An 11,325-nucleotide genomic window follows, 5' to 3' on the forward strand; every position below is an offset into this window, starting at 1 on the left:
TCTCTTTTTAGTAGTAATAATAATAATAATATTCTATTGGGAGCCGCCCAGAGTAGCTGGGGAAACCCAGCCAGATGGGCGGGGTATAAATAAATAAATATATTATTATTATTATTAACTAGATAAACTAGAACAGATGGAAACAACTGAAACAGAAAATGTATAACGGTGCTTAATGCAAAAGGCCATTATGTCATTGGGTGAACGTTTTAGACAAGTCCTACCCACCCCACAGAAAGATGTTCACAGGACTGTTCAAACAATGTTTGCAAAGCAGCGGTGTCCTCCGGGTGGAGTGCTGATCTCTGCTGCAGAAGGCTCGCTGGCCAGAGGCTCCGCTGGGGGAACTGGCACCAGGGGACCTTGGCAGAGCAGCTGTAGATTCCACAGCAGAATCAGCCACCCAAAGAACACACACAAATGGCAAATGGAATACCACCCCGAATCAAATGTGCCAGAGCCGCTTTTGGTTTTAGATTGGTGGGGATTAATAGATCTTACATGTCAGTCCAGGAAGAGTATGTGGCTCTTCTTTCCTCCCATTTGAGTTGCACAACCACCTGGGCAAGTTAGGCTGAGAGATAGTGTCTGGCCTGTGGCCACACAGGAGGGCAACCCACAGGGAATGCTGCTGGCGAGGGGGGTTGGTTGGACTGGTGGCGGGAGCTGCTCCTTTGATGTAGCAGACCTTGAAATGGGTGGGGGGGATCCTGTCTGCTCCTTGCAGCCTGGGGAAAGAGGGGCTGGAGGAGGACGAGGAGGAGGACGACGACGACGAGGACTTGGAGGAGAACGCGACCAGCAAGCGGCAGATTGAAGTGAAGGCCCACCAGGCGTCGCACACAAACTACCTCCTCATGAGAGGCTACTATGCCCCCGGCATCGTCAGCACTCGCAACCTGAGCCCCACCGACAACATCGTCGTCAATTCCTGCCAAGTGAAGGTGAAGATGAGGAAGACCCCTGCCCAGGACAGCCTCTGGGCCCAAGGTCAGTCTGTAGGCAGAGGACCTCTTCCTCACCTTCCCCCTGGCAGGGCGATGGCTTCGTCTGCCAGCGAAGGAGGTGGGCTGCCTGTACGTGTGTTGCGTTCTGAAAGCAAGGAAGGATTTGGACCCTGATTAGTAAAATACACACGAGGCTTGGCCAGCAAGACTCTGGGAGGAAGTGCGAATAATAATCCGCCACACCCTGGCCCAGGTCCCTTCTATTAACAAAAAAACTCTTAACACAGCGTTTGTAAGAACCAATCAGATTTCCTCTGAGCATTTCGAAAACATCCCCATGTGGGACAAAGTTAGATCAGAGAAATCCTTTTAACTACAAAGACTACTTTGAGCATGCATACATGTTTCAGAGTAAATAAAACAGGAATCAAGGAGGAATGCTTTTAGAAAACCCCGGAGGTCATAAACAGGCAGGAAGAAGGACAGGCAAGGAAAGAGTATTTACCATCTCCTTGTGAACTCTCTTCCTGGCCCTTAAGATCTATCTAAAGATTAACAAAAGCTACATCAAAGCTACCTTCTATCTTTATGTACTGAGGATGCCTGGTGAAGCAACCAGTCTGTTTTAGAATGCTTATATGTGCCTGTCAGGCGTAGAGAAACAAAATGGCAGAGGTGCAGAGGCTTGTGGGATTCGACCAGAAATCGTGCCAAATGACGCAAGCCCAGTCAAAGCAATGCTTTCATCACTGACACAGTGGTGTGTTGCATTTTTCATCATTCCTCATAGCAATCCCACCTGACCCCCACATATGTGGCAGAGCGGCTAGCTAGGGTGGCCTGCCGGGCTTCCTCTGTCCTGACCCGCCCCATTTTGTGCTTGTAGGTCCACCAGATCTGGAGAACCTCCCCGTCGGAGCCTCCTGCCTCCCTATTGCCTTCACCAGACTCCTTGGTGTCCAGGAAGAAGACTGCCAGGCAGGCCACCTTCTTCAGTCCCTGGAGCGCCTCTCTTACAGCCCTGCAGATGCTGCCGCCACCCTGGAAGTCTGCAGAGCCATCGGTGAGGCTTCCCACTTTGGGGTGGCCACGGTGGACCTTGCCAGGCAGTTCCAGCACTACGAAGTGGCCGGCGGGGAGCGCACACGGCTCTTGCCCCAGTACCTGCAGGTGGGTGCGATGTCTCGGGTGGATTTCGTCAGGTAGGAAAGGCTTATTAACGACCGTTCTCCTTCCTGTCTCGCATGCACGTAGGATTTAAAACGCTGGGTTAGCAAAGTTAAAAAGTCACCATCCCTTGCGACATTTAAAACAGAAACTAGAGACTAGAGTTAAATTAGTTTAATTTTGTTTTGTCCAGACTGTGCTACCAGGCTGGAATTTCCCTTCCCTCTCAATAAAGAATCAGGCAATAAACTGTATGGTAAGCGTAAAAACAATGTTTACGTGCTTTAGATAGTCTTGTCCTTGATTTCTGCAGTAACAGCAACAAATACAAGGCAGGCAAATCTACTTTTTAAGTTGCATTCTAAAAATCCAGATGGAATCTTCTCTCAGAGGAGAATGGACAGACATCCTGAGCCATCAAAGGTTTGGCAAGAAGAAGAAAGAGATTGAGCCAAGCAGGAAGGAGACAGTATTAAGATCTTTTGACTCCTTTTCCCACCACAGAACGTAGGGGATATGACCTCAAAAATTGTCCTGTCTGGGAATTCTGCGACTTTGTGGGTCTTAACCCCTTCATATGTGACAAGCACAAGTTGTAATTTGGACTGCAGAGATCCCCACGTGATGGGGGAGAGAGAGGATGATAATCATGATTATATTTTATACCCCGCCCTTCCAGGTTCAAAGACCAGGCCCAGGGCGGCTAACAACAAATTTAAAACACTTAATTGTAAAAGCAGCATAAAATACAGTAGAAAACATGAATAACAATAAAATTCAAAGTTCAGAAATCAATTTAGGGGAAATCCATCTAATAAGCATTAGATAATCCCCAGGGCTAGCTGGCTGAATTGGTCCTACTTGGGCCAGCGAGGAGGCCAGAGGAGAATTAGCTGTGGGGTCTCGGAGCGGGTGATCTTCATAAAAGGGGAAGGGGAGGGAAGGGAAGGGAAATAAAAGATCAGGCTGAATTCAAATTAAAGGCCAAGCGGAATAGCTCTGTCTTACAGGCCCGACGGAAGGAGTTTAAATCCTGCAGGGCCCTGGTCTCCTGGGACAGAGCATTCCACCAGGTCGGAGCCATCACTGAGAAGGCCCTGGCCCTGGTGGAGGATAGTCTGACTTCCTTAGGGCCCGGGACCTCTAAACTATGGTTATTCATGGACCTTAAGAGATCTGGTTCTGTAGGCTTTTGCTCTGATTCTCTTTGAGGGTGGTCCTGGTTTTCCTTCTCCCCCTTAGGACCTCATTGACCTGGAGCATGTGTTAGAAGTCGGCGGCCACACCACCCGGCTGGTGGCAAGGAGATTCGCCGGCCCCTGGCTGCTGCACTCTGCACGCCTCAAGGAGGATGGTGGCGAAGTCCTGCAAGGCAAAGACTCTGCTCTCCCGAAGGACCCGGCTGAGTCAGGGGAGACGGAGCTCAGCAGGGCTTCTCCTTCTGCTCTGTCGGAGGAAGAACCAGCGAGGAAAAGGCAGAAGACGGAGGAGGAGAGTCTGGATGGAGAAGCTGCTGCCCAAGGCACCCAGAGCATGCTGGGAGAAGGAGCCAACAGCCCTGTGGCCCTGAATGCCAGCCCTGGTGGCGCAAGGACTCCAGAGATGCAAGAAGGAACGGCCGCACCAGAGCCAGGCTCCATACGAGGCTGCAGGATGGACGCTGTGGGGAAGGGCAGTGGGAAAGAGGTCTCTGGCCTGAGCAGCCAGGAAGCTGAAGACTGTGGTGATCACACCAGGGAGCCACGCAAGGATCCCGTCTCGCAGCCGGAAGCAGCCCCTGGCGACTCCAGCGGTACGTGTGAGGAGCCCCACTGAGCTCCTTCTCCACACTTGGCAGGCAGGAGAAACTTCAGGAATGGGTTGGTGGGAGCCTGCAGCAGGATCAGGCCAAAGGGGGCCCCATCCAGGCCCACATCCTCTTCTCCTAGCGGCCAGCCAGGCAACTCACGGTGAAGCCCCCAAGCAGGACCTGAGCACAAGCCCCCCCCCCCTCGTCCCTCCAGCAACTGGGGTTGGAGTGATAGGGAGGGCCTTTGTGCAGAGGCAATCCATCAGCCATTTTATTTGTATCAGTCACTTGTTCCGCCTTTCCACCGTTTTGACCGTTGTCTAGGCGGCTTGCAGCATTTAAATAATTGAATAACTGCAAACATTAGAAAAGTAGTCATAAAAATACATTGAAAGTTGAAAAGAACACAACCAAATTGAACAATTTCCGCATGAACCATAAGATCCGAAATAAAGGTACAAAGACTTAACAGCACCAACACCAACAAGACCTCCCCCCCAACCCCAACCCCCCAGCTTTTGTAGTCCGTCAGTCATGTCAGTCAGGGCCTCCCCCTCCCAGACCAGGTAGGAAAAGGTCTGCAAGGCAGGGTTGTCCCCCCCCCCATGCCGTGCCTTTGGCGTGCCTGCTGTCCTGGGGCTCCTGCAGAGCCACGGAGGGGCAAGACCACCAGCCAGTCCACAGGGCCTGCCGTCTTCTTGTTACCTTGTCAGTATATTCTCTCTCTCTGTCGCTCTCTCTACAATAATAATAATAGTTTATACCCCGCCCTCCCCGGCCAAGTCCGGTCTCAGGGCAGCTAACACCAAATATAAAATGCAGTAAAAACATTAAAAAACAACAAGTTGATTAAAATATAGGTTAGAATACAGTTTAAAATACAGCCTCGTTTTATTGGTAGCCTATAGATCAAAGCCTTAAGGGGAGAAGACGTCAAATATGCCCTGGGGCCAACTATCCATGCTGGTTCCACGTGGGCCAGCATAAAGAGCCGAGGGAAAATTTATATACAAAATCCCATATAAGGGGTTCCATTAAAAAAAAATTTTTTTAAAGAGCTGCTCCTTCCTGGTGGCTGCTTTTTGTTCCCCAAGCCCCTTCCACCTGCACGGAGCCTTCCTGCTCCTGGTCGTGCTGCTCATGCAAACTATCCATGCAGCTGTCACCCAGGCCAGCCATTTGAGGAGGTGGGCTGGAGCCCTGTTGTTGTGTTCCTGACGCCACTTGTGCTTTCTGCTCTTTTCCCCAGGATGTTCTGCGGGGAAAGTATGGCAGGCAGAATACGAAAGGTGAGTGTGCAGAGCAGGTGAAACGAGAGAATTCCCTTTGCCTGAGCAGAGCTGCAGCCAAAGAGTCCCGACATAGATTAGAGCGGCTTCGGTGTTGCTTCAACACACCCATTTTGTAGTCGGAGGCAGTTAAGGCATTAGCGACCACATTCACTTGATTCCCAGGACATGCACCCACCTCCAAAGGTTTTAGGGACTCCCAGCTCCCCCATTGGTTAGTTCAAGAAAACCTTGCTGGATCCGACCAATGGCCCATCTGCTCCAGCACTGTGTCCTCACCAGACATTGTAATGGAACACAGTTGGTCAGAGCCTGATGCTGACCCCACCAAGGTCGCAGCCTCAGTCCCCGTATGGGACAGCTGCGGATTCCCTCCCAGCTCTACAGCTCTGTGATCCTGTGAAAACCTGCAAGCAGGGTTCGAGCACAAGGGCACTACCCCCCCCCCGCCGTTTCCAGTAAGAAGTGGAAACTGGTATTCAGAAGCAAACAACAAGGTATTCAGGTTTTCCCCACCCAACCCCTTGAGATGTTCCTGCTGCTGTGGCAGGATCTCAAAAGGGAATGAGGCTCCATTTGTGGCCAAGACAGCACTTGTGCCGGTGGATTTGAGGGGTTTTCAGAGAGGGACTTCCTGCTGATTCCAGTACTTCTGGGACCTCTAGTCAGCTGCATTGTGCTTTGGAGACCCAACCTGCCCCCTGGGGGTGGTTCTCCAGGAGGTTGGCACCAGTCTTAAAGATGCCTCTGGCTCTTAAGTTGAGACGCGAGTAGGCCTGGCTGGACAGACCACCAAAAGCTTCTGGGATCTGCTCACTCCCTGTGCTGCAGCCTTCAGCGGGCCTGGCCTGTGCCTGTGCGTACAAGCGCATTATTATTTGTTAAATTTGTTAGTCGTTTTACCTTGCCCAAAGCAACTTACAACCAGCCAACCAAATAACAAAACAAAAGCCCATATAGATAATTAGAACCAAGAAGAGAAATAAATTAGAAACATCCCACCCACTTCTAAAAGGCCACAGATAATTAGGCCCGATTGTAGAGGGGAGTTTTTGACTGGTGCCTAAAGATCAGGAATGTGCCAGTCAGGCAGGAGGCCACCCCAAAGAAGGCCCTTCTCATGTCACTTCCTTTCGAATTTCCCACACAAGAGGCACACAAATAAGATGATAGCCGCAGGATCCAGGTTGCTTCATGGGGGCAGAGGCTGTCCCCTTTGCCAATTCCAGCAGTGGTTCCGCTCCTCTCACTCTCTCCTTGAACCTCTGCTCTCAAAACAGCGCCGGTGGGAACATCAGCTTTGTCGGCCGTCCGTGGCGCATCGTGGATGGCAGCCTGAACAAGCCAGTCTGCAAGGGCATCATGGAGGGGGTTCTCTGCCACATCATGACCAAGCCTGGCATAACGGAAGCAGCTCTGTGCCACCACTATTTGGGTGTCCTGCAGCCGGTGGCTCTTCTGGAGATTCTGCAGGTATGTTTGGTCTCCTGGGGTCAAGGTGGATCCACTCTGCCCAGGTCTTTCCAGCTTACCTGCATGTTGCTGCCTGTGTCCCTTCCCAGGGCTCAGCATGCAAGAACAGCGACCGCTGGTGGCAAAAAAGGGAATGGCCGTTTCTGCACAGCCCCAGGGCAGAGGCAGAGGAAAGAGGTCAGCTAGTCCCAGCCTCTGTCTTGAAATAGAAGTTTATATATTTAGCCACATTTGTTTCCCACCCTACTTCCAAGGCCAGAGTAAAGCACTTAGGCATTTTCTGGCAACTCCTGTTCTGGAGATTTGGAGATGAAGCTGCACAATAGCGCTGGTTTTCTGCACCCCTGATGGATGCAGAGCAGGACCTGCTCACCCAAACGCCTACCATTGTTAGGGAGCAGAGCCTGGCTGTGGTGGCACAGGGCAAGGAGGGAGCCACCTCAGGAAAGGCCCACAGTTCTCTTCCTTCCATAGTCATTGTACATGACAAAGCCATTTTTCACCTTCTCACCCCTTGCTTTTTCCTGTAAGACCTATTGCAGTCGTTAAGAGCCGTCAACAGGCTTATCACAGCTATCTGCCCACCACCCATTCCCACCACCCTTCTGAGTAATACCCCTCCCCACCTTCTCACTATATAGAAGGATCTGGCAACTTCTGTTTCAGTGTATCTGAAGAAGTGTGCATGCACACGAAAGCTCATACCAAGAACTAACTTAGTTGGTCTTTAAGGTGCTACTGGAAGGAAATTTTTTTTGTTTGTTTTAGTTCTCTTACTGCATAGGGAAGGCATTTAGGAGGCACACTCCACCGTAACATGTGCCCATCAGCAGCTGCTATTTTCTTGTTGAAAATGCTAAATGGCCAGTGGTGGAGGGAACAGTGGTTCCCCAGATGCTGTTGTACATCTCTCAATAGCTTCAGCCGGCATGGCCAATTGGGATTCCAGCAACATGTGGAGGGTCCAACTTGCCCCCCACAATGAAACCACTGCTTTCAATACAGCCTGCGCCCAACACTTTTAAAAAGGGTAGCGTTCAGTAACTGTGTGTTCCCCCTTTGCTTTACAGGGCCTTGAATCTCTTGGCTGCATCAGGAAATTCCACTTGAAGCAGCAGAGACCAGCCTCGCTCTTCTCGAAGCCCACCCTTGAGGAGGTGGTTGGCAGCCCCAAACTGAGCAGCTCGCCAGCCGTCTTCTATGAGCCCACCGTTGACTGCACCCTGAAAATGGGCAGGGTCTTTCCCTATGAACTGAACTGGAACAAGTGGGTGCAGATGGCTCCCTTGTGACGAGGCCTCTTTTGTACAGTAGGACAGTGAATGTCGTTGCGTGCTTTTGTTAATAAAGAGATCGTTTCTGTACCCCCTCCTGACTCTCAGCTTCTTGCTTGACCCTATAACACACACCTGGGAGGATACTGATGACTGTGGCAGAGTCTGGTGCTGTGGCAGCACAGGGTAAGCAGGTGAAACACGGGAACAGCTCCTACTGTGGGCAAGGCAGTGGCTCCTCTCAGGTGGGGGAAGCTACTTTCATCTGTGGAACCTCAGCTCAAGCCAGCTTTTTAAAACGTAGCAGAAATGACTGCAAAAGATTAGGGTGCTCCCCTAAGCACCAAGCTCTCCAACCATTCCTCTTGTCCCTTTGAGCAGGTGTGCATTTTGGCTCCGAAATGTGTAGGATGCAACCCTCCCTGCCCTTCTTCCACATAGAGAATGAGAGAACACGTTTGCAGCTCTTTCTCATATATACTGTTTATTATGTACAAAGCAGCAGACACCCACACCCCAGTTGCCCAGTCAGCTCCACTGCGGCCTCAGTCCCTCCAGCGATGTCCACACTGGGCGCTGCAGCACTTGTAGAAGGTGGTCATGGGCTCGTCGGCCGAGCGCGTCTGCAGCTGCATGAAGTAGGCCCGCGGGTGCTCGCACTTGGGGCACGGCTCTGGCGGGGAGGAGAGAGAGACAAAGAAGAGGGTGTCAGGACCCGGTGGGTGGTGGAGCATCTCCCCCTCCAGGCCAGAGGGCGGCTCCTGCAGCCTCAAGCGCCCAGGCTGGTGGAGGCTGGAGATGATGAGGACCCTCAACCTGACAAATGGGGCGCTTGTTTTGCATCTCCCCAAAGGCCTGGGAGACAGAGCCCCTGCCTGGAACCCTGCGGATCTGTGGCTGCCAGCCAGGTGGGTCTCACTCTGCGGAAGGGAGCTCCCTCTTAAATCAGAGTCACGGGGGCCAGAACGTTCTGAGAGAGAAGCCAAGCTACAGGGAACCAGGCAGAGGGCGGCTGCCCTGTGGAACGCCCTCCCACCAGATGTCAAGGAAATAAACAACTATCGGACTTTTTAGAAAACATCTGAAAGCAGCCCTGTTTAGGGAAGTTTTCAATGTTTGATGTTTTATCATGTTTTCAATATTCTTTTGGGAGCTGCTCAGAGTGGCTGGGGAAACCCAGCCAGATGGGTGGGGTAGAAACAATAAATTATTATTATTATTATTATTATTATTATTATTATTATTATTATTATTATATTATTATTATGGGTTCCACCTTCCAAAGGGAGCTCCAAGGTTCTGTCCTGACCGGCAGCATCTGCAGGTGGGGCAGGGAAAACGGGGCAAACCCGGGAGAAGAGCTCAATCCCCGTGATGCCTGCAAGAGGATTGGCATGGATGAACCCTGGGGGTCCCTGCAGACTCCCCTCTGGGAGACCCCCGGCCCCTTTCCCACCCCACCCCTCTTGGCACCTGCAGTGGAGTCCACATTCTCCCAGGCAGCGGCCCCTCCGAGCACATCATCCACTTCCTTGAGCTTCGGGTAGCGCCTGCTTGTCACCTGAAAGTGTTGCAGAAATTTATGTATATGTTGGGGGGTTTGCCCCTCCAGCAGATATCCTGCACATGCAGCCCACTACCAAAATCAGCACAATCACTTTTGTGATTTGTCCCCACAAAACACTTCATCACAGTTTCTTCCTATCTATTCAAAGGGCCTCTGCTGCACGATATCAAATGTAAGAATTCACTGATCAATGTATCTCTGTACTGGCTCACTGGGAAAACTTCAGAAATTCATATAGACAGGTGAGCTCAGCTCCTCAGCAGCCCCTCTGCCTGAGTGATAATCCCTGGCATCCTGATACCTGAGTGCCAGACAGGTAGCTATTCCAGAAAGAACAAACCCAGATGAAGACAAAAGGGTGGGATTCACTTGGCTGGGAAACAGGGAAATGTAAATATCTCTTTTGTTCCACTTGATAGGTGTTTGGTGGAGGGCAAGGGGAACCATGGGGCAGGATCCAGGATGCTCAGATTCCTGCCACCAGACCTCCCCTTTCATGATGTAACCGTGATGTATTAGTGATGTAGTTTGGGGGGCTGTAACATGCTGGAGGAGACTCTTGAGAGTCCCATGGACTGCAAGAAGATCCAACCTCTCCATTCTGAAGGAAATCAGCCCTGAATGCTCACTGGAAGGACAGATCCTGAAGCTGAGGCTCCAAGACTTTGGCCACCTCATGAGAAGAGAAGACTCCCTGGAAAAGACCCTGATGTTGGGAAAGATGGATGGTGCAAGGAGAAGGAGATGACAGAGGACGAGATGGTGGGACAGTGTTCTTGAAGCTACAAACATGAGTTTGACCAAACTGCGGGAGGCAGGGGAAGACAGGAGGGCCTGGCGTCTCTGGTCCAGGGGGTCACAAAGAGGCGGACACGACTAAACAACAACAACAATAACATGGGGATTATCAGCTAATAAAAGTTTGGGTTCTCTTTTGTTCTGGGCTTCCATCTGGTTCCACCTGGTGGCAGGTGGGAGTCCTGTCACTACGGTCTTCAGTCAAGACCAAGCCTCCTGGCTGGGGTCCTTCTTTCTTGTCCAGCCCTCAGATTTCGCTGCTAACAAAAGGGAGAAAACAAAAAAAAAAAATTTTCCTTCCAGTAGCACCTTAAAGACCAACTAAGTTAGTTCTTGGTATGAGCTTTCGTGTGCATGCACACTTCTTCAGATACACTGAAACAGAAGTTGCCAGATCCTTCTATACAGTGAGAAGGTGGGGAGGGGTATTACTCAGAAGGGTGGTGGGAATTGGATTCTTATCTCATTATACATGACAAAGCCATTTTTCACCTTCTCACCCCTTGCTTTTTCCTGTAAGACCTATTGCAGTCGTTAAGAGTCGTCAACAGGCTCATCACAGCTATCTGCCAATCACCCATTCCCACCACCCTTCTGAGTAATACCCCTCCCCACCTTCTCACTATATAGAAGGATCTGGCAACTTCTGTTTCAGTGTATCTGAAGAAGTGTGCATGCACACGAAAGCTCATACCAAGAACTAACTTAGTTGGTCTTTAAGGTGCTACTGGAAGGAAAAAAAATTTTTTTCTTCTGACTATGGCAGACCAACACGGCTACCTATCTGTAAAAGGGAGCAAGTGGGGGTCGTGGGCGGGGAGACCCCCTCCCTCGGGGAACCCCCTCCCCTCCCCCTCCCTACCTTGCGCGTGACGTTGCGCACGTAGGGGCACGTGGTGCAGGCGAAGCGGTGGCAGCGCGCGCCCTCCTCGGCCACCAGGACGTTCCCGCAGGCCGGGCAGAAGAGCAGCATGGCGCCCGCGCCCCTCAAGCCACGCCCAGGCGCTTCCGCTTCCGGCCA

General features: G+C 51.3%; 2 protein-coding genes across 5 annotated transcripts in view; one reads left to right on the top strand and one right to left on the bottom strand.

Annotated features, from left to right (window-relative positions):
* GTF3C1 (general transcription factor IIIC subunit 1) overlaps positions 1-8,031 on the top strand; it is a 40,765-nt gene extending 32,734 nt beyond the window's left edge. For all 4 annotated transcript variants that reach the window (XM_083585549.1, XM_083585548.1, XM_083585550.1 and 1 more), the window contains 6 exons: positions 728-990; positions 1,834-2,117; positions 3,357-3,906; positions 5,153-5,192; positions 6,473-6,665; positions 7,736-8,031. In XM_083585549.1, the coding sequence (XP_083441675.1) occupies positions 728-990; positions 1,834-2,117; positions 3,357-3,906; positions 5,153-5,192; positions 6,473-6,665; positions 7,736-7,957 (1,552 nt within the window). In that variant the 3' untranslated portion in view covers positions 7,958-8,031. The remainder of the gene's footprint in view (positions 1-727; positions 991-1,833; positions 2,118-3,356; positions 3,907-5,152; positions 5,193-6,472; positions 6,666-7,735) is intronic.
* Positions 8,032-8,396: 365 nt separating this feature from the next.
* Positions 8,397-11,285, bottom strand: POLR3K (RNA polymerase III subunit K). Its single transcript, XM_083585968.1, has 3 exons — positions 11,167-11,285; positions 9,413-9,500; positions 8,397-8,612 (listed from the first exon to the last, which is right to left on the bottom strand). Exons 1-3 carry the CDS (start codon positions 11,275-11,277, stop codon positions 8,485-8,487), a joined length of 327 nt encoding a protein of 108 aa, XP_083442094.1. The 5' UTR covers positions 11,278-11,285; the 3' UTR covers positions 8,397-8,484.
* Positions 11,286-11,325: the final 40 nt, after the last annotated feature.

Source organism: Podarcis filfolensis (genome assembly GCF_964270895.1).
Source record: "Podarcis filfolensis genome assembly, chromosome: 14".
NCBI classification, from domain to species: domain Eukaryota; kingdom Metazoa; phylum Chordata; class Lepidosauria; order Squamata; family Lacertidae; genus Podarcis; species Podarcis filfolensis.

Coding starts and splice junctions, on each gene's coding strand:
- POLR3K (XM_083585968.1), bottom strand. CDS start 11,277: ATGCTGCTCTTCTGCCCGGCCTGCGGGAACGTCCTGGTGGCCGAGGAG. Junction 9,501..11,166: donor TGCGCAACGTCACGCGCAAG/GTAGGGAGGGGG, acceptor CAACACTTTCAG/GTGACAAGCAGGCGCTACCC. Junction 8,613..9,412: donor GAATGTGGACTCCACTGCAG/GTGCCAAGAGGG, acceptor CCTCCCCGCCAG/AGCCGTGCCCCAAGTGCGAG.